The 22,955-nt window shown below is 38.8% G+C and overlaps 1 protein-coding gene across 12 annotated transcripts in view; it reads left to right on the top strand.

The window, feature by feature from the left end:
* The window catches only part of col7a1l (collagen type VII alpha 1-like), a 120,284-nt gene that overhangs the window by 54,618 nt on the left and 42,711 nt on the right, over positions 1–22,955 (top strand). For all 12 annotated transcript variants that reach the window (XM_017494700.3, XM_047162108.2, XM_017494699.3 and 9 more), the window contains 27 exons: positions 2,851–2,974; positions 3,069–3,212; positions 5,136–5,323; positions 6,901–6,978; positions 7,066–7,083; positions 7,175–7,201; positions 7,286–7,354; positions 8,437–8,517; positions 8,645–8,671; positions 8,920–8,964; positions 10,674–10,742; positions 10,872–10,967; positions 11,891–11,917; positions 12,000–12,053; positions 12,799–12,870; positions 13,160–13,219; positions 13,311–13,346; positions 13,440–13,484; positions 13,564–13,599; positions 14,758–14,802; positions 16,773–16,808; positions 19,055–19,090; positions 19,222–19,254; positions 21,278–21,349; positions 21,444–21,503; positions 21,589–21,624; positions 22,862–22,942. In XM_017494700.3, coding sequence (XP_017350189.1) covers positions 2,851–2,974; positions 3,069–3,212; positions 5,136–5,323; positions 6,901–6,978; positions 7,066–7,083; positions 7,175–7,201; positions 7,286–7,354; positions 8,437–8,517; positions 8,645–8,671; positions 8,920–8,964; positions 10,674–10,742; positions 10,872–10,967; positions 11,891–11,917; positions 12,000–12,053; positions 12,799–12,870; positions 13,160–13,219; positions 13,311–13,346; positions 13,440–13,484; positions 13,564–13,599; positions 14,758–14,802; positions 16,773–16,808; positions 19,055–19,090; positions 19,222–19,254; positions 21,278–21,349; positions 21,444–21,503; positions 21,589–21,624; positions 22,862–22,942 — 1,695 coding nt within the window. The remainder of the gene's footprint in view (positions 1–2,850; positions 2,975–3,068; positions 3,213–5,135; positions 5,324–6,900; positions 6,979–7,065; positions 7,084–7,174; positions 7,202–7,285; positions 7,355–8,436; positions 8,518–8,644; positions 8,672–8,919; positions 8,965–10,673; positions 10,743–10,871; positions 10,968–11,890; positions 11,918–11,999; positions 12,054–12,798; positions 12,871–13,159; positions 13,220–13,310; positions 13,347–13,439; positions 13,485–13,563; positions 13,600–14,757; positions 14,803–16,772; positions 16,809–19,054; positions 19,091–19,221; positions 19,255–21,277; positions 21,350–21,443; positions 21,504–21,588; positions 21,625–22,861; positions 22,943–22,955) is intronic.

Raw genomic sequence — 22,955 nt, 5'->3', positions numbered from 1 at the left:
GTAAGGTCATGTCAGTGCATGAGTCAAATCAACACGTATGAAGTAAAACATGACAGCATGTGCTGAAATGTCTTTATTCCTCTTATAACATTCTCACATTCTCTTAATATGACAAAAAATGTGACACTGCTGCTTGTTATTCCTCTGTCCTGAAGACTTAAAGGAGCAGTGTGACAACCCTGGTTGATAGGGGAGGAGGCAGGGGATGGAGAGAGTGGAGATGTTCTTATTAATGCTTTCCAGCGCTAAGCCATTCGGCACACACGAAACAAAACCAAATAAAATAGTATCAATCGCAGTGTCCCGATGTCCGGCTCAATTTCAGTTCAGCTCACTTCAGGTTAGGTCAGATACGGTCAGCTCCTTCTCTCTATGGTGTCTGCCAACCCTCTGACGAGGAAAAAAAAACAAACAGGCTGCCGTAAAAACCACGTATTGCGAATCCCTTAGCGAATCCCTCTCAGCTTCACAGTCAGCACATGACAATGCTCCTGCTGCCATATACACCTCTGAAGGTACGTTCACACGTACAGCGACTTGCGGCAGCAAAGTAACCGGAGACCGTTCATTTTCAATGGGAGCTGGCGACTTCCGGCGACACGAGCGAGCGTTGGAGACTGGATGTGGAGAAGTTTATGCAAATTTGGAGCAACTTGGTGCAGCGGCTATTGTGAGTGAAGACAGTCTGACTTGAAGACTTGAGCTTTCCCCACAGATAGATGGCTGCAATGGCACAGAGCACACACTGCTTATCCTTCATCTCGTAGGTTATGATGCATATATACACCGGGGAATTATATAGATAATTGAGACAAAAATATTATACTTGGTCGTTTATTTATTGAGGGAAATGATCCAATATGACATATCTGAGTGGCAAAAGTATGTGAACGTTTGCTTTCAGTATCTGGTGTGATCCTCTTGTGCAGCAATAACTGTAACTAAACGTTTGTGGTAACTGTTGATCAGTCCTGCACGTCGGCTTGGGGGAGTTTTATCCCGTTCCTCAGTACAGAACAGCTTCAACTCTGGGATGTTGGTGGGTTTCCTCACATGAACTGCTTGCACAACATTTCTATTGGATTAAACTCAGGACTTTGACTTGGCCGGTCCAAAACATTAACGTTATTCTTCTTTAATCATTCTTTGGTAGAATGACTCGTGTGCTTAGGGTCATTGTCTTGCTGCATGACCCACTTTCTCTTGAGATTCAGGTCACAGACAGATGTCCGGATATTTTCCTTTAGAATTCACTGAAATAATTCAGATTCATTGTTCCATCAGTGATGGTGAGCTGTTTTGGCCCAAAACAGGCCCAAACCATGAGACTACCACCACCATGTTTCACAGATGGGATAAGGTTCTTATGCTAGAATGCAGTGTTTTTCTTTCTACAAACATAACGCCACTCATTTAAACCAAAAAAAATCCTTTTTGGTTTCATCCATCCACAAAACATCTTTCCAGCATCCTTCTGGCTTGCCCATGTGATCTTTAGAAAACTGCAGATGAGCAGCAGTGTTCTTTTTGGAGAGCAGTGGCTTTCTCCTTGCATCCTTGCCAAGCACACCATTTGCTGTTCAGTGTTCTCCTGATGGTGGACTCATGAACATTAACATTAGCCAATGTGAGAGAGGACTCTAGTTGCTTAGAAGTAAGCCTGGCACCTTTGTGACCTCACAGATTATTAACATGTCTCGCTCTTGAGTGATCTCTGTTGGTTGACCACTCCTGGAGAGGGTAACAGTGGTCTTGAATTTCCTCCATTTGTACACAATCTGTCTGAATGTTGATTGGTGGAGTCCAAACTCTTTAGTGATGAATTTGTGACCTTTTCCAGCCTGATGAGCTTCAACAGCTCTTTTACTGAGGTCCTCAGAAATCTCCTTTGTTCATGCCATGATACACTTCCACAAACATGTGTTGAGAAGCTCAGTCTCTGATAGATCCCTGTTCTTTAAATAAAGCAGTGTGCTCACTCACACCTGATCATCGTCCCATTGATTTGAAAACACCTGACTCTAATTTCACCTTCAAATTAACTGCTAATCCTAAAGCCTCGCATATTTTTGTCGCTCACAGATATGTAATATTTTTACTTGTGTTCCCTTTGTCTACTTTTAGGACTTGTGTGAAAATCTGATGATGTTTAAGGTCAAATTCATGCAGATATATAGAAATTTCTAAAGGGTTCACAAACTTTCATGTACCACTGTACATTTTACTTTCTGAAGCAACACATTTATTATTCGACTTAGCGTCCACCAAACAAGTTGTTACAATAGAAACGTGACGAAGGAGACTCAGGGATATATCCAGATACTTAGTCGTAAAACTATTCCAGGTCCTACATGGGTAAGACAGTGTAACAATTCAATGGGTATTCAATGGGTATAACAATTGCAAGGTCAAGGTCACTGGCAGAGATCGGTACAAATCGAATCGAGATACTAAGTCATGAACCATAGAGTAGCTAGCTGTCCATTAGGTTTAAATACTTTCTAAACAAGAAACGAAATTAACAAACAAAGAAGAGTATGTAGAACTCAGGGGAGGTTGCCCTCTGGTGGCATGGTGGAGAACTGTCTGTGATGGATGTGACAAAAAGATAACGTATTAGAATGATCATATTAATATAAACCAGCTGTACTAATGTCAGATTTACTTTTATAGAAAATTAAACTGGTTTTGGGATTATTGGGCATAAAGGTCGGATTCCAATGACTCCATTATCTTGTGTTACTCTGATTATATCGGCACAACTGAGTGGTGACTAGAATTTTTTTTTTAAAAATCCATTATTGGGATCTAATGACTGCATTGGTCTGGATTTGCACTTGTTTTGATCAGATAGCTGTGGTTCACTACAGTGATCAACCCAGGATCGAGTTCAGCCTGAACACCCATAGAGATCGCAGCTCTGTGCTCAAAGCACTTCGGCAGGTTCATTACGGAGGAGGAAACACCAAAACAGGTGAACACGCATAAATTAGTAAATTAGGCTTTAAGAATCCAAATAATATCCAAGATACCTGGAATGTTCATGCTCTGTTGTTTTGCACGTGTAGGTCGAGGGATCGGATATGTCCTTCGGGAGCTGTTCCGGGAGTCTCTGGGGATGAGGCAGAACGCTCCTCATGTGCTGGTCCTGGTGACAGATGGGAAAGCCCAGGATGATGTGGAACCTCCCTCCAGAGTAGCACATGTTCTAGGTCAATATCCTGTGCTGTGTTTCATTATAAGATCTCAACCTGCTGGACACTTCTATCCACAACGGCCATCTTATGGAGTGTGTTGTGCTGTATTTGAGTATTTTTAAGAATGTAATCTCAACCATCTTAAAAGAACCATATATATTTTAGCTTAATATGCAATGTGTTTTAAAGCAAGTGCTCAGCAGTGCTATTAAATAAGGGGGCGTCCAAAAACCTTTACTTAGAATCTGTAGATCAAAACCAGGAAGTAGAATGTAACACAGGAAACAAGGCAATGAGCGAACAGTACAATAGCACGCTAAGACTTTTTCTGCATCCCAATTCACCTTCTATCTGTCCTAAATAGTATCCGAGATGAGAATTAGTGTGTCCAAAATTGTAGTATGTTGAAATGAGTATCCGAAAGGGTACCCCGATGATCTGCTATTTCCAGTAGATTTTCAAAGTGTGGATCCATGGACACTTTTTCAGCTAATATTGCCCACAATTCCTTGTGCGAGGGAGGAGGAGGAGGAGTTTTGTGATGGTTTGCTACGTGATATTGAGGGAAAGATTTTGAAACGTGGAAAAATATATCGTGGGAATGGTGAATTAAATGATTTAAGGAATAATGAACGAAGAACAGCTGAAATGCTTTGAGGAGCATGTTTACGCTGACAGTGTGTGTAACTAGGCAACAACGCTCTCTCCCGTTACATGACTTCTTAGTATGTGCCAGTACTTGCATACGCTTTTGCTAAACACTCAGAAGTATGTACTTTTTCACAAAATGAGTACATACTCTTAGTGTATAGTATACAGTAAGTAGATGAGTTGGAATGCAGCATTTGTAATGCTACAATTAATCAAGGAGTAACACAGAACAGGTGAACACAATCAGGTAACAAACTGTCAAGAATCAAATACGGGAGTACTCAAAAACAGGATGCAAGTGCATGAGAGATATTTAATGATTGAACATAAAATGAAAGAACACACAGCGTAATAGACACAAGTTGGATAGACGATGCACGAATAAGAAAAGGAGGAGAAAGCGCTTTGTCTGAAGGACCTTCATAACACATCCATAAGCATTGCATTAAAACTTCATAAAGATGGAAACATGTACGTTTTTTGTGAGAACTCATGAGGTTTTACAACTTGTATCCATAATTGTTAGAGTAATTTTTAAACATCCTAATAGTATCTATATATTATGGTTGTTTTGTTTTTTTTTAAAAATTTTTAACTTAATATAAGGACGGAATAATGATAAAAATATTTTATTCCTATAATAATAGCATCACATACATGACGCTCGAGTCTGTTCCATTTCTATTCATTTAGGTGACATAAATATGAAGTTGTCGGTATACATATTGCTTCATAAATGGGTCATAAATACATAATAGTTTTAAAATGCAGATTGACCACCACCGCTTTTGCGTTATACAAAGATTAAGTCATGCTTATGAATGTGTTATGAAGGCCTATGTAGTTATACTTCAAAATGTTACCAAGTTTGCTAACACCAGCTCTTTTATTTAATTTATTGTGCCTACTTTATTTATTTATTTCTCGAACAGGGACAATATACCATACATTAGTCAACATAAGTATTTATAATGTAAATATGTTTAGCCAAAATGGGCTAATTTTCTCATATCCTGGGTAGGTTGATGTTTAATAGTTAAAGAATAAATAGGAGAACAAGAACAAAGGGGACTGGAAGAAAAAAAATAATACACAAAACAACATTAAAATAGCATGGTTGCATAACACGTAAAACATCACGTGAAATGTCAAACACGTCGGCTGGAAGTTTGTTTCAGTTGTATGATCATGTAGGAAAAATTTTACAGACACAGATTTGCACAATAATAACTATAGAATAAAATATGGAGCATCAGCAAGTTTGTGTTTTCTTATTGTGTGTTTTAGGTGTGAGTGTGCTGGCCATTGGTATCGCAAATGCTGACATTCACGAGCTTAAAAAAATAGCTTCACCCGCCACCTACAAGAACGTTTTCTTCGCAACTGACTTTGATGATCTCCCTTCCGTCGAGAGAGAGCTGATCAGTAGCATCTGCAGCGAGGCTCTGATGTCTGAGTTTCAGCACCATAAAGAGGTAATTCGATCATCAGATAGAGCACACTAGGCTAGGGCAAATTCGTACACTATACTGTACATACACATTTTCATACACGATACAGAACCCAAATGTTAATCAGAAGAAAATAAAAGTTTGGAATCACGTGAGACTTTGCTCTGATGGATGTTTAAAGGGATTAGCGGATTGTGAATGGAGATACGGGTCATGTGTAGAATCGGTCGACCTGGTGTCGGTATTTGAAAATGGGATTTGTGCTACTGGGACTCATGGCATGATTCGCTGAGGATACTGGGAGTTTTTGGGTGAGGCTGGTAGTGACCGTATTCGCTCGAACCCAACTCCTTGGGTTCCCAATTGACGCAACGGAAAAGTGTTTGCCGTACTCTCAGGAGATCGTGAGTTCAAATTCTCGTTATTGCATAAGAGATCCAGGGTCGAAAATCCAAGAGAGCAAAATTGGCAACGCTCTATGGGTGGAAAGGATGGTGGTACTCTGTCCCTTGTCAATCAGATTGATGCTAGCCAAACATGGGCTTTAGATGCCCTGTGATGTAGCGTAAGCAGCAGTTTGAAAAGATGTGGTGTCTCAGATGTTTCTCAGAAGAAGCACGTGTTAACCTTCACATTCCCGGTTGGTAGTGTAGCTTCTGTATGATAAGAGAGAGCTGGTGGGTGGGAATTGACAAATGACCAAACTGAAAGAAATTGGGGGTAAATCCTGTAGATCAAAAATCGTGAGTCTGTCACACTTGACTGATGCTATAGGCTACTACTAGGTCATTTTTAGAGTAAAGCCATAATACGCAGTTGAGATAACAGCATACAGTTATCCAGCGGTTTTAGACATACATTTGTTCAGCTGTGTTTGAGGTAGTATCATTCACAAGGGTTGGCAGGTTTCAGAAAATGTTCCATATCCTGAAAATTTTCCAGAAATTTTACATCTCAGAAACCACACATAAGACCTGAAACTAGCTCAGAAATTTGGGTATTGGAAACCGGAGACATTCTTCTTCTTTCCCTCAGCCTTTCAAGGGGGAACAAGTATTTCATGTATCTCTGACGTATGGACATTATCCAATCCATAACCTGCCTTACCGTCTCAAACTTGGCAATGTATCTTACAACAGAAATAGTTCTGTACATCGTAGACACACTGTCGGCATTTTGCTGAAATTCTGTTCATTTTAATTCATTCAGATTGGTTACTATAAAACAAGATCTCGGAAGTATTTTTAAACTAACCCAATCTGGCAACCCTGCCATAAACTGTCCTGTAAGTCAACAGAAAATCAGCTTATATAATAAACCTAATAACAACAACAGTTAAAACAAATTTGTTAGTCACTCAAAAGAGTTCACTAATATTTCAATGGAATTTAATAATGTATGGCATGATGAATGAGGATTTTATTCAAATGAATATTTGTTCCACCACTGGGTAAAGCATTACTTTTCATCATGTTTTGTATTCACAAAAATAGGAGACATTTCATGTTTACCTTTCTGTGATGACTTGTGCTTAAGCTTAAGATGTATTTGTTGATTTAAGTGACTATTTTGTACCTTTGTATCCATTGCTTTGTCCATAGCCTGCCCAACTGGACATACCAACAAGTGACCCAGTATCTATTTCAAAGCCTGAGGGTCCCTGTCCAATCCAGTGCAAGGTATTATATCTAATAATGCACCTATTCAATATTCTAAACCAGTCATTTAAATCTAACTAATTTAGTTTTTTCAAATTTCTTGTACAGGGACAAAAAGGAGAAAAGGTTGGGTTCCTCCCACTGTTACATTACTTCATTAATTAATCAGTTGTATATCATGCTATATATATAATGTAATCTTTCTGTCAACTCACAGGGGGATGCATTTGGACACGGCGGTCTGGTATGTTTGACATGCGATTATTAAGATGATTAGGATTTATTGTGTTACTGGTGACGTAACTTTGCGTTTGAATCTGGTTCACAGCGCCCGAAGCTAGACGGTGCTGATTATGATGTGTTCACCTTAAGGATGAAAGGAGAGAAAGGAGAAAGGGTTAGTTCACTGTGTGCCAAAACTACATATAAAATAGAACAATCTCTTTTTAGTGATTTACAGTGGGGGGAAATAAGTATTGATCGCGTCAAAAAAAATTCTGGGAGTTTCTTGAGAAGAATCCGCTGCCATCCACCGGGATGATGAAGATGAGACGTGGGTGGAGCTTCCAGCAGGACGACGATCCAAAGCTTACAGCAAAGGAAACTCAATTGGTTTCAGAGAAAAATCAAGGCGTTAGAATGGCCCAGTCAATCACCTGACTCCAATCCAATTGAACAAGATTTAAAGACAATATGTTTAGAAGAACGGGCCGAAATCATACCTGAATACTGCGAACCATTCATTTCTTCATACAGGAAGCGTCTTGAAGCCGTCATGACAAACAAAGGCTTCTCCACTAAGTATTAAATACATTTCAGTTAGCGTGTTCAATACTTTTTTCCCGTGTCATTCCGCTTTATCACACATAACTTCATTTATGGACTTTAATGTTGTGAATTCTTTATGTGTGTGGATTTCTCGAGTTAATGCTGATGTCTGGTGAAGATTTCATGTGAATAGCTTCATTGGAAATATACTTACTGAAAAAAATGTTGCCGCGTCCAATACTTATTTCCCCCCGCTGTATTTAAATATCATTATGTCCAGAGATTTTAATCATGGGATTTGGTTGCAGCTTGTTTGTTGTGAGATTTGATTAAAAGATGTACTGCCGTTATTATTATTCCTTTCAGATATATTGGTTGTTATGTGACTCGGATGGTACTGTTCACTTATTAGCAAACTATTATTAATTTTTTTTTTTTTTTTTTTTAAAGGAGGCACATTAAAGTTGCTGCCTTATTAAAATAATTATCTGTTAGAAGATCCACAGACATGTTTGTTTGGTCTGTGTAATAAATCTATAGATAATCTATTATTGTAAATAATCTGTGAATCAGGGTTTGATATACAATACAATTAAATGAACACTATACTGAACTAAACAAATAAAACATTTTCTAATTAAGAGATAAAATGGGTAAGCAATATATACAATACTAAACGATGTACTGTATAACATTTATTAATTTGTCCAGGGTCTTCCTGGGACAGATGGCATACCTGGGGTACCAGGACGACCAGGTCGAACTGGACCTCCTGGTTCTGCTGGACTGAGGGTAAAGCACTGACCAGTCAAATGAGAACACTGAGTCATCATGTTTTCACTAACTTTGGGAAATTACCAAAATGAAATATTGTATATACTTTATGGCATATGATGTGGTATGAATAATTGCTCCACAGGGCCCTCCTGGTATTCCTGGAGATATGGTAAATATTTCATGTTCCCTTCCTTAAAAATATTTCTAAACCATCTAATAACCCATTGCTTTATCTGGTCACACCGGTGTGATCAATATATCTGGAGTCGATGTAACTTAATAAGTCATTGTGAATTGCAAGTATGAATCACCTAAAGAGCTGAAGCAAGGAATAATTCTGGTCAATTTTATTTGTTTGTTTATTTATTTTCCATTTCATGCTCCAAATACACGTTGTTTCCTTTGGCATGTTTACAGGGACCACCTGGCATTACAGGACCAAAAGGTCAGCGAGGGGAGAGGGTAAGTTTTACTTACAGTCTGATATCTGTCCTAGTTGCTACTTACCAGCAAAACATATTGTAGTTAGCCGGTACTAAATGTGGTACAGGAAACAGTTCATTTTTTCTGCCAAAAAAAAAAAAACAACGTTCTTGTGCCAAGTGCACCTGTTGTCATTAAAACATTGCCATTGGTTGGGAAGATGTCATGCATTAAGTAGCAATCATGGTGAAGGTGAAGAAGGAGCTTGTTCTCAGGGACAACATCATTAAACAACACTTGAACGGAAAAAGCTACAGAGTCACAGTAAAGGTTCAATGTTATGCAAGTGGAAAGTTCATGAAACCACAACTAATGGTCCCTGGGTATGTGCGCTACGCAAGATTTCACAGCGCTCTCTCAGACTAACGATTGGGAAGGTAAGAGAGAAGCGAGCAGTCACTCGAAAAAGAGTTGCAGGACGACCTGAAGGCAGCAGGAACGACAGTTCACACAGAGAATAAGAAGCAGTGAAGTGCATTGCAATCATCTCCGTTCCTACGCCTCAGGCAAATCTTCTCAGCTAAAAAAAGAAACACAAAGCTTTTAGGCCAGAGGTGGCCAGAGTCCGGCCCCAGGTCCAAATGCAGCCTGTGGGCAGATATTCATTGGTCTGTGGTCAAAACGTTGGTGATTTTTCCTTTTATCCGAGTTAAAACATTTAGCTAAATCACAAGAGCTTTTCTTACTCTTGCTTTTCTTTACATCTGCAAATGAATTTACTGAATGATATTTAGTCTTGGCGACAGACAAAAAGCGCAAAGTTAACAGTCAGAAGAACACTTTTTCATCAAGCGCCGTAGGAAATGCGTGTGTAGACTGTTGCGTAATTAAGGAATTTAAATATCGTGTGACGTTATGAAGCAAATCATAAGCAATGCAAAAAATATTGAGGATGAGAGGGCAGAGCAACTAAAGCAGCTGGAAGCTGGAAGCAATCCTGGCAGAAGCAACTTTTTAATCAGAGGAAACCAGAGCTAATAAGTGGAGATCCGCTAAGCACGGAAAAGCGATGATTAAAAACCTCTGCTTAATTTATGATTGTTACGTAGTTTATCCATTTATTATCCGACCTTTAAAAAGGGGGGGGGGGGGGGGGTCACGTATATAAAGTGCTGCAGTTCCTACACCGATCGCCTGATACGGCCCTAGATACCCTCAGATTAAAGCTGTACGTCTGCATTCATTATTTCATTCATTTAATTTAATAACTATGATATTTCGTGGTAGACGTCTATAGACGTTTATAGACCTGACTCTACACTCAGCATCCACTTTAATAGGAACAACTGTACACCTGCTCGTTTATGCAGTTATCCAGTCAGCCAATCGTGTGGCAGCGGCACAATGCATAAAATCAAACATCAGAATGAAGAAAATGTGTGATCTCTGTAACTTTAACCGTGGCCTGTTTGTTGGTACCAGATGGCCTGGTTTGAATATTCCATAAACTGTTGATCTCCTGGAATTTTCACACTCAGCAGTCTCTAGAGTTTACACAGAACGGTGCGAAAAACAAAAAACATCAGTGAGCATAGGGTCTGCAGGTAAACCATTTGTAGCCTAGGCAGTTAAGTTTCAACACTGGAGCTTTTACTCGCTTGGTCAGCTAGCTTGTAAATTTAGGATTTGCCAAGCCCTAAGGTGGAAATGTAGCACTGACCGATCATGAGATTTGATCTGTTTTGCAGGGAGAACCTGGGTATGTAATGGGAAGCATGGATGTTGTCCCGGGTCGTAAAGGAGAACCAGGATCATCGGTAGGTTCATTTAAAATGATTCCTTTGTGACGCCGCTCTTCACTTTCTCTTGCACATTTCCATATGATTATATTAATACAATCATATCTTTTGGGAATTTTATTTAATTTGATTTATTTTGTACAACAGGGTCCTCAGGGGCCTCCGGGTGTACCAGGGGTCTCAGGACCTCCAGGACTCCCAGGGCAGCCTGGATCACCTGGCATTCCCGGCACTTCTATAAAGGTAAATGGTTTAAACCTCAAAATATTTGGTCTTTAAAGGTCAACAGTGTTAAAGAAATTGCAGTGAATGAAGACAGGAGGCCACCTGTTTAACTTTGTGTAAGCAAAATCTTTCAAAAAAATGAAATACTAACAACTGAAAACCTCTTGAATAAATTTCTCTGCATGAGAAATCAGAAAGGATAAAATCGCGTTGTCCTCTTCGCATTTACAAACGTTACATTTATTTATTTATTGATGTCGTTTTATATAGTTATTTAAAATAATCTTAAAATGAGAAATATATTCAAGATGGTTTTTGCACTTCATTAGATTTTTTTTTGCATTAAGCTATTTGATAACATCCAAACCACCAGAATAAAATTGTTTAATAGACTGCATCTGTAATATTTTCGTGTGTGTGTGTGTGTTTAAATTATCTTAAACTTATATACATTAGTAAACTGTATTAGTTTTGCAACAGGGTTAATGCTTTTAAAAACCTGTTTCAATTACCAGTGCATTATAGTTAATGAGGAGAATACAGTATGTAAAATTGATTTTAAACAAATTTAAAAAAAAAAAAAAAAAAACAAGTGATACTGTTAAGGTCATAAGCTTACATACGCCTTGTAGAATCTGCACAAGGATTCATTTAAAAAAAAATAATAATATGAGGGATCATAAAAATTGCATTGTTGTTTATTTAGTCCTGCCCTGAATAATCTATTTCACACAACAGATGTTTACATAAAGCCCAGAAGACACAATAATAACCGAATTTACACAAATGAACCAGTTCAAAAGTTTACGTACGCTCGATTCCTAATACTGTGCGTCGTTACCTGGATGATCCACGTAGGAGTTGGCGGGAAATGTACATTTTGATGATCAGAATGCTATGTTTGAGAAATATGATCCTGTTTTCCATGTCTACTTTTACAGGGTGAGACTGGAGAGCCTGGCCTTAAAGTGAGTTCATTTCCCAACAATGTACTATCATTGAACAATTAGTTAAAAAGTGTTGATTTTAAACGGATTTTCTTTTCTTCAGGGTCCGCGCGGGAAGCCAGGACCCAAAGGAGAAAAAGGGGGAGTTGGAGATAATGTTAGTTCTTTTTTTTTAAAAAATTTTATCAATGATTCAGAAGCTTTTTCTACTCAGAGGCTAACTTTGTCCATAATTTGTCCATTAACTTAAAAAACACATAAGTTCGACGGGAGCTCAAACAAAACCCGACCTACTCCATTGCCCGCTCGACAGCGCCCCCCCCAAACCCTAATCCTAACCCTAACCCATTCCAGATACACCCACATATAGGTGTGATGGTCAGGTGTCCAAAGTTTTCTGTAAGCTTGGACGGTTTCGGCTGCAAGACAAATCAAAAGTTTACACTAATGCACTCATTCTAATACAGGATGTTATCGTTTCTATAGTAACAACTCGTTCACAGGGCTGTATAAACAGATTTAGAAAAAGTGTAAAAGAGAGGCTGGTGAGGGAACGACTGTTTGTAGCTGCGATAACGTACAGGAAGTGCTGAGGCTCAAGAGGTTTGAGACTTCATATGCCAGAGGTTTATTAACAGTATCAAGGTTCACTATCCAAAATCACAACCAAAGTGAAACACTAAGAGACACAAAGAGAAAATCCATCAGGGGTCCAGCAGTGACTAGAAATAAAGCTGAAAACATAAACTGACATGGTGGCAAGACTTCGCAATGTACATGAATGTGAATTCTTATATAGTCTGTATATAGCAGATGTTCTGTATTTGCTGTATCAAGCTAGGGTGTAAGCTTTTAAAACCAAAATTATACTGGATTTTTTTTTCTGTGTGTTGGGGGACAAGGGTCAGGCAGGCTTACCTGGACCAATAGGAGTAGATGGAAATCCTGGACTTCCTGGACGGAAAGGTGAAAAAGTGAGTACAAATATTATAGAATAGATGTGATATCACAGTCCAAATGACAAGCGAGATCAATCCTGAAATACCTTTTGTGTGCAATTATATATTACTAATGTTAAACAGTACTTTTCTTTCTTCCACCTCATTGGTCCATTGTGAAGCAGTTAGTTATACTCTTCTCAGTCCAACTCCTTACTTCACATCAGAGTTGGCGCTTAGACATGATAATGCATGGTTTTAATTCTGGATTTGTCTGGCTAAAGGAGAGCGCAGGTTTCTGTGAGCGTTCTTGTCTGTTATGTAGGGAGAAAATGGCGTCGGAATTCCTGGTGTTCAAGGTCTGCAGGGTTCTCCTGGTGAAAAGGTTTGTATTACACTAATTCCAGGTAAACACCTAATATACTGATGTGTACGTAGCGTTGCTTTGAAACTTCTTGCTTTTCTGCCGATTTCAGGGAAATATGGGGCTCCCAGGGCCAGTTGGACCAAAGGTAAACATGTAACCATCATACCAGTGCTTATATTATGTGGTTGATTCAATAATACTTTGAAAACAAACAAAAAAAAGCTTGGTATGTTCACAGGGTGAGCAAGGAGTTCAAGGAGTGACAGGACCGAGTGGCTTCAGGGTATGTGCAGGAACCATTTTGCCCTAAATTAGCATTTTGCATATATGTTTTCTTACAGATTTCCTTTGTCTGTCTTTAGGGAAAAAGAGGTTTGAAAGGGGAGCAAGGAGACAAGGTAATATACGGAATCATCCTTCAACCAAACAATTATTTTCACCTCATTTACATGCCGGTTTCTTCTTCCAAAAGATTTCCTCAAATATCCTGTGCCGTTGCTGCTTAAAGCACAGCACTGTAGAATCACAGGTTTATATTAATGTGCTCATTACTAATATGTTAATAAGTTATCGTTTCTATAGTAACAGCTAACACAGAGATTTTGTTAGCGGATGTGGACGCTCCACATAATCTAAGTCTAAGGGATTAAAAAAAAAAAAACGTATTTATTTGTTATTTAACAAAAAAAGATGTATGCTAATTGGCATTTATTTGACATTTATGTAAGGAGTCTCCAGTGGCAGAGCTTTGTAACAGTCAATAATCCATGGGAAAGCCTTCAAGGCAGAGGATTTTGTGTTTTTTTTCTCGTTCTTGGTAACGTGAAAAAATACTTTAAAAAAAAAATCTAATTAATTTCGAGAAAAAAATTAAAGAAGCCGGTAAGGGATCAGCAGTTTATAGCTGCTATAACATAAGTGATAGCAGGAAATATCTAAACTTGTCTCATGAACGTTTCATAACCGTAACTATAAATGTTTTTAAAAGCATGATGTGCCGTTTGTTAATTAATTACAATTTTGATTATTTCCTTATAACAGCGGTGTTTTATTTCGTACTAAAGGCAATATTCTCATTATTGTGTAACGGACATTGAATATGAACCTTGTCCCAAAGAATAATCAGTAACCACAATAACTTGCATGTGTTATTATTTCTAATGGTCTCTTTATTTTGATGTTCTTACTCTTGTTCCTCTTGTTCCGTGTTTAAATATTATGTTTTGTACATTAGTCATATATTTTCTTGCTTATTGTAAAATCTATAAATGTGCTATTACTTCTGGGACACCCTGCAGGTTAGCAGTTTAGTACGTAGCTACAAATCAGATCTGTATAAATTCTTGGCAATAAGGTTATATCGCAATATATTAGAACGGAGTGACACTAAAGCACTAATACAACTATAATAAATGAATGCTTTCTTAAATATCTGATTAAACCCAAGACTAGAATCTCTGAGGTTTCTGCCAGTGACCTCCAGTGAGAATCTGAAAAGATTATTTACTGTGTAAATGACTGATTTTTAACTTAAACTGTCACACATGTTGTCACAGGGTGTCCGTGGAGAGATAGGGCCTATGGGACATCAGGGATTAGCAGTAAGTGAACTCTTTACCTATTATTCCTCTTCTCTCCTTGCAGAACTTTTTAATGATGTACATATTTACTGGGGGGAAAAAACTTTCAAGCCTTCACTGTGACAGGAAAGAGCGCAGCAGCGACAAGAAAGAAACCACTATTTACACTGATAACTCTTCTCCTGCTATCCTTCAGTACCTTCCGTTATGGTCAGTCTGGCTTGACGCCCCAGCAGCTATGGGGCGTTCTTCTATTTACGCTAAAGGATCGGCCATGTTTGCTAACATAAGCAAGTAGAGTCATGTTGACTGCTCATGTAGCGTCCTACAAACTCTCTACGACTCAAGACTTGAACCGTACACTCCTCATGTATACACCGTCCTTGAGAAAGGATGTAACCTAGGGAAGAATTTATCTTAAACTTGACAATTTGTTTAATTATATTTTCCTCGGGATGTAGAGATGATATATAACAAGCTCAATAATGAACCCCTGGAACAAAGGCGGGGAATTTACCAGTCCAAAAGCCATGACTGAACACTCTGTGTTTGAGGGTAATTGAGATTTCCACTTCTACTTCCTGGATACTAAAATGGCTGTTAACATCTGGGTCTGAGGTAGCATAGATACGGACTCCGCTCTTAATGAGGTCAGTCTTTAAGTGGAACCTTTTCATTTATTTTATTTGGTAGACACCATTATCCAGAGCCACTTATCTCATTTATACATCTGAGCAACTGAGGGTTAAGGGCCTTGCTCAAGGTCCCAACAATGGCAGCTTGGCAGTGCTGGGGTTTGAACTCATGACCTTCTGAGCAGTAGACCAACACCTTAACCATTGAGCCACCACTGCCCTTATCGAGTTCTTCATAGTCAATCCAGCAGCAGGAGCCTGTGAAAAAACAATCTTTTAGTCCAGAACACATAATGGACTGTCTAAAGGCTTCATCAGGTATGGTTGCATAGCTGCTGTTTCCTTTACGGAGAGTGAATAATACCAGGAATGATGCGATGGTGTAACACTAAGCGCAGTCCCCAGGACAATGTGAAACCTGACCCCAGGGTGAGTCTCACTTGGCAAAAGTGAATGAAAATGATAGCAAATATAAACCGAACGGTTTGTATACACATGGAACACTGAGGGTGTGTCTGAAACATGTGTACTTTACGTTATAAGTCAGTGTCTGAGATTGCTAACATACGCTGACCCGAAAAAAGTCTACAAATATTTTATCGGTCCACAAACTGCTCCCTCTTCACAGTGATAAAAATGTGCTAAGAGATAGTTCGGGACACATCTGTGACACCCAATAATGTCCTTTTTTAAATTCTTTTCTTTCCTGCAATCATCTCTACAGTAGGTCTGGTCCTCTGATGCTATTTCAGTTATACAGCATGCTATTAGGAGAGAATGGGTTGGGGCACCCTGGGGAAATTAAAGAAGATGATTAGTGAGGGGAAAGACTTTTCTCTATACCTCTCTCTCTCTCTCTCCCTCTCTCTCTCTCTCTCTCTCTCGGGTCACTAGTAGATTTAACCCATAGATTTAACTACACGATCTGCAGTGGATCTGCATGAATTGAAATGCTTCACATTCCTGGATGAGCCTTTACCCTGATAAAAAAAAAAAAAGAAGAAGAATTTAATCGAGATGTTTTTAGTATCATTGATTGTCATGATAAATTATTTATCTTTCCATTATAACTCTGCTGATGGAAATCACCTCTATACATCAACTTTGAGTCAGTTTAATATGAAACTCTACTGACTTTTACTACATATATGACTGGATTGGTTATCTGTCGTGTCTTACATTAATAATTACACACCCAGAACTTCTGAGTCAAGAGGAGGCTTTGGTGTAGGAGAGAAGAAGGAGAAAAAAGTTGAATCTGCATCACATTAAGCCTTAAAGCACCTGAAGCCATTTGCAGTCGTTGAATACTAATCATGTTTAAGAGATCATGCATTCTGTTTGTTCTAAAACTAGGGCCTGCCTGGAGCTGTTGGACCAAAGGGTGAGGAGGTGAATGTCAACGTTTGTTGTAAAAAAAAAACCCTACTTTTTTTTTTTGACAATCGTTTGTGATTTTTTTTTCTTTTTTTTCTTTTTTGTGAGTAAAAGATCATGTTAATGTGGATGAGCCTATGACGGCTTTGCACGGTAATGATGTTCTCCTTAACCAGATAGCACACAAACATCAACGCCATGGGCTTTGTTTATCAAGCTGGATAGAAACAGATGTATGTGTAAATCATTCCAACGAAAAATGTTCGTATCCTACTCGTGCTCCTGAACACTAACTAACGTAAAACTTCGCTTTGATCAACTTCAAATCATATCATTTGCATGGATTCCTTCACTTATATATATCTGGAATATACTGTAGAGTGTAAATTACTTATTTTAATTACGTTTACAGCGTTTATCCAGAGCGAATTACAGTATAGAAAAACTATGGATTCTCTATCAAAAGCACATCCTTGTGTTAGTTCATTAGGTCAGAGTACCATCCAGAACATTTAGTAAAAAAATAAAAGAAAGTGAGCCAACACAATCCCATAAAATGAATCGTTCATTTTATCGTTTAGCACGATAAAATCGTTTAGCACGCCCTTAGTGTTATTAATATTATATATTATTAAAAAAATTTTATTGGCATAGAAATGAGTCAAAATAACTCAATTAAAATAACTCCCACTTCTCTGTGCGCTTGACCTTTTATGGACGTTTGTGGGCGTCGCTAAATGCAAATGAGCTAGGTCAGGAACATGCTTTGCATTCTACGGGTGAACAATATACGTACGCGAGAAAATACAAAGAAAACCAGTCTTTCTGAATCACTTGAAAATTGTAGTTTGCCTTACCTTACACAAACATTTACACACAACTTTATTAAAAGATCGAAAATCCAGGCCCAATGTGCATCATTTACATGCATCCCGCTTGCTAATTAATAACACGTTGTTACGGATCCATTCACCCTAGAGTAGTTCAGTAACTTTAATGTTGATCTCAGCATGTGATTAGAAGGTACAGCAATGGACAGATCAATAACCTGGATTATGTTTCCAGGCTATTGTATATAATCATATGAGAATAATCCCAACTCCTTATTGACTTTCGCAAAACAAACGTTTTCATTTGATACGCGCGTTTAAACGTGACTGATTTGTGTTGCTGAGACGCCCCTCAATGCTGCAACTTGATTTCATGCTACCGAATCCCACCACCTGCAGCGCTACACACACGTCATTCGATCTGGCTGGCTAACAATAGCTATGTTTCCATCCACGTATTTTTCTGCGAATTTTGCGATATTGCCTTCAAAATAAAATGCTGGATGGAAACACCAGATGCCAATAAAATCTCCAAAATGCGCATACGAAGCTTGTTTTATTTTTAAAATGCGCATAAATTACGACGGAAACACATTTACCGTATCAACTCCTCGATGCGCATCAAAAAGTCACGTGACTTTGCTTCAACAAACCATGTGATTGGAAAATTGGCTATTAAAAGTAAAAACGCCGGAGAGCGAGATGCGCCAGTTTCCACGGAAGTAGCGATTTTGCTCTCTTGAACACATGGGGTGGAACCGCTGCTTTACTCGCGAATGTTTAGTGCGATATTCCAATTTTTTTTTTACGTAAGGTAAATTCCTAACTTGGATGGAAACTTAGCCAGTACAACAATTTATATAACTTCCTTGCTAGCAAACACAGTCACCTCATAGTCAGACATCCTGAGAGAAAATAAAGACATTAGCAGGACTCTAATAATATCATTAGCATGCGATGCGAGGACAGAACACCACAAACAAAACTTTGGCTGATGATTTGCTGTGCTACATTAGAATCTTATTAATAATCATATACTTGATTATTTCTGTTAGCCTGTATTCATTCGAACTAGCTAACTAGCTTGACGTGCGGTATTATATAACTTCAGCTATAACTTTTTAGCCTAGTTAGTGTACCGCCAACCAAAACATGGGACTGGGCAGCACACTAGATCTTTAACTTGCCCAATGGACTAGCTAATCATTTATCCACGTCTGACGTTACTTTTCTCAAACTGGCTGCATGCTATGTTGATAAGTAGTGAAATGGACACCTCAGGCGAATATTGGCTAGATGTTTCTGTTCTATCTGGGTGTAGTATTTCAATTAAAAGTAACAGAACCACATTTCCACCTGTCCTACATGTATGAGGTATACAAGTGTATTCCAAATATGCCAGAAGTATTGAGAGTTCGTTCTGTTTCACAGGGACAGCGCGGAGCACCAGGAGACCCTGCGAAAGGCGTAAACATGATCAAAATCACTTCAGTCACTAATAACACAGACGGTTCACTCAATATTCAATGCGAATACACTGATTTGTCACTCGTATAAGAGATTTTTCACTCGATACTCAATCTTCTTTACTTACACAGATACTTGGACCTCCTGGGAAAAAGGGCGCACGGGTAAGGAAGATTTCGTTCAAATAAATATTGTTATAAACTAACATCAGATGCGTTATTTACAATCCTAATAACGAATTCGACTGAGATGCGACTCCTCAAGAGATGATACCGCTTCTGAAGCAAAGGTAGGCCATCTGTAGGAGGCTCCCACGCACACTGCGCTTGTTTTTGCTTGAACTTAATCAAACATGGCAGTTACTTTTTTCTTTTTTTTTTTGCCCGTGGGACGCCTTCATCTATATTGATAAAAGTAAGAAACATGGCCGTCTCTGTGATGATTCATACACTGTTAATAAGTGAAGAGGGGTATTGACGTGAAGCTAAAGTCTCCCGGAGGTCTGCTTGTCGATGAACATGACTCTCAAGAAAGGCTGCAATTACACTCCATACAGAGTTTAGATTGAGGTCTCAATTCGCCGCAGCGTTCAAGTGTGTGATTTGTGATGTTCATTAAAAGTATGACTTGACATGTTGTACACTCAGAGCATGAAGAAGCCTGACAGTAATGTAGCAACACTGGCAGTAATGATGCGATGAGTAAGAGCGCTATACCAGTAACATAACACTGTTGATTCATGCTTCTGGTGCCATTTGTGTCCCACTGTTATTACATTTTACTAATACACTTATGTGTTTTTCACACACAACTCAACAATTCAGCCCACACTTTGACCTAAGAAGGAAAGGTTCAATAATTCTGCATTAGATTTCTGTACATGATGTCTATTTCCTGTTGTAGTCGCAGCCATATCACTCCAGATCTCTATCTAGAACTGTCTCCATCACTGATACGTATTATACAGGCAGTGCATTTAAGGATACGTTTTAAAATCTTCAGCACAGTGAGCACAAAGCCAGTAGTTTTAACTGCCTGTCCAGATTACAAAAATATTTCATTCGGTTATTTTTAACTCCTCTTATTATCGTGCCTCCGAAAGCGCTCTTAAAAGAATAAGAAAAGGGAAAAGGCAGAGCCGCTCTGGTGTCAAGACAAAACAAAGCACAACACAGCTCTCTCTCTGTATGCGCCGTGTCTGCCACTGTGGCTGAAATTACTCTCTCACTCACCCGTTTAGTTGTTTACTATATAAACTGGTATATATAGAGCGCTATTTCGGGAGACGGAGGACTGAATTCAGACAGCTCCGTGTGTAGCGAGCGCTCCGGAAACGCATTATCGTAACCGACTATTAGGTAAACAATTCGGATGGTACAAATTGAAACCACAGAAATACATTAGCATTAAAAGTCATTAAAAAGTATTAAAAGTATTGACTTATTACAGGGTGTCCCGAAAGTCTCCCTACATAGGGGAAATGAACACTTTTTAAAAGTGTATGTATATATATATATGTGTGTATATATGTATATATATATAGCTTCTCGGGAAGCTGTCGCAAGGTTCCGATGGATTTTAACTGGAAACATGGAAAGCGCATCGCACACGACACTGTTATTAACTTATTCAGAAAGACTGGAAGCGTCTGGAGAAGTGGACGTCCACGAAAATCCACTGACGAAGGCACACCCGACGTGGTGCTGGCAAACATAGTTCCCTACAGTATGGAGACACACTGTGATTTATAATTATATACGAAGTTGGATGCTCCTGTATCCATCCTGACGAGTAAATCGCGTGCTAAAAGGAAATCTCTCTGCGTTGTGAGACTTTGTCAGGCATTATGAGAAGTACTGTGCATTGGTTGTGTGCTGGGTTTACAATGCACTGTGGGTAATCACATCGTGAATTATCCTTAGAATATAATTTGACCACTGTGAAACACTAAAATGGCTGCATCCCAAATAGTGCACTAGGGCTGAGCAATATGATGATATACTACCAATATTGTGATAAATTGTAACAATACAGGTTTTTCTTTTCTTTGTCTTTTTTTTTTTTTTTTTTTTTTTTTTTTTTAAATAGGACAGGTATCATCAATATTGTATAGCAGTTATTAGATGGTATTAGATATATTAAATAAAATCAATAAATTACAGGATAAGTTTTGTATCCGCCTTATAGGGGGATATCGGTCCGGTCGGACCTCCTGGGCTTCAGGGAATTAAAGGTGTCCAAGGAGACAAAGGTGAAAAGGTAAAGCCATGTTTGTGTGCACAAATTGCTGATCGCTTTATTAAGGAATGCTTCGACCGTGTGTATTGACTTATCGTTTCTGCGGTTGTTAAAGGGCAGTCCTGGCTTTGGGATTCCTGGACAGCCGGGTCCTAAGGGTGAGACTGGTGAGAGGGTGAGTGTGATTAATAAGAAATAACCTGTAAGCTGAATCAGTAGACTGAATTGGTGTAGAAATAACTTTGTGTATTTGTGCGCAGGGTAATGTTGGACTATCAGGGAAACCTGGACCTAAGGTAAATAAATTTTTGTTACCCGTCGGGTTATAAATGAGAACATTTTAATTATTAATTATTTCAGCTGCTAAACCTGGCCGATTACGTAGACTCATCAGTCCTGATTTACTGAAGGTCAAACGGGAAAATCATTCTGAGAGCAGATGACTCCAATCAGACAAGCATTAAAGTACTAGATTTGCGTAATCTTCTTTAATTCGTCTCAGTATCTCAAAATAATGCGCTTTCTCAAAATTAGGGGGCCAAGCACCGAGTACATCGATGTTCATTGCTTGATGTTAACTGTCTGTATTTTCCACCAATTTAAAGTTTTTCACGTCTTCTGCTATGAATGTCTAATCATCACCGAATATGTATGACAATATAAAAAAAAGGAACACATCAGATTGTGTTTCTCAGATTTATGATATGCTGGACAGTTTGTCCAGAACGCACAAATGAATTTGACTGCGAAGTTGCCAAACAGGAAGTGAGGACATTTCTTCTTAATGGTAGGACATATTCAGACCACACTTTGTATTCGTAAATCTACTCATAACTTTTGAACTGCTGAACATCGAATCATTCTTCTTGATGAATGGAGATGATAAGAGGGATGGGGGGTCCCCTTAGGCACAAGAGCGGATGGGGGGGGGGGGGGGTCCCCTTAGGCACAAGAGCGGATGGGGGGGGGTCCCCTTAGGCACAAGAGCGGATGGTTCCAGTGGCTTCTGAGCTTCTAAGGGGTGTGCCCAAAAGGTGCTTGGCCCCCCTAATTACCGCTTGCAGCTATATTTATTTATTATTACTACCGCAGTAAAGTTGTGTCGTTTGCAATTCCAGTTCCAACAGTGTTTAAAGAGCTTATGCGTATGTGTGTCAAGTTCCAGTTTTACTCTTACAGGAGTCTCATTAAGATCCAAACTCATCACAGCGTTTGAGAACAATTAGCACCTTCATTTAAATACCCCTCCGTTAAATACTTTGCACCTGACTGAATAATTATTCAATTATCATTTACGCACAGCATGCCCACTAAATGCACTCACACGCAAACACAATTTAGTTGATTACACATTCCGTTTAACCTCCTTATTCAGGGACTTAGTAAATCATTGTCATAGTGTTTCGTGTATCATACAAGGTTTAAAAAATAGTTTGATCATTCCAAGCCAGGGCACTGACAGAAGTATACTAGAAATAGTCTCATACTGAATAAGTGATTGTTTAGGTCTCAAATGGCCATGTGTTTCTTTAGGGCAACGATGGCTTTAAAGGGGAAAAGGGTAACATGGGTCTCTCAGGAAACCCAGGACCTCCTGGACTAAGAGGTAAAGATGTAAGTAAACCAT

This window comes from Ictalurus punctatus, chromosome 19 (assembly GCF_001660625.3).
Source record: "Ictalurus punctatus breed USDA103 chromosome 19, Coco_2.0, whole genome shotgun sequence".
NCBI classification, from domain to species: Eukaryota; Metazoa; Chordata; class Actinopteri; order Siluriformes; family Ictaluridae; genus Ictalurus; species Ictalurus punctatus.
Note: the sequence above shows the minus strand (reverse complement) of the source record. Positions and strands in the feature narration are given on the sequence as shown.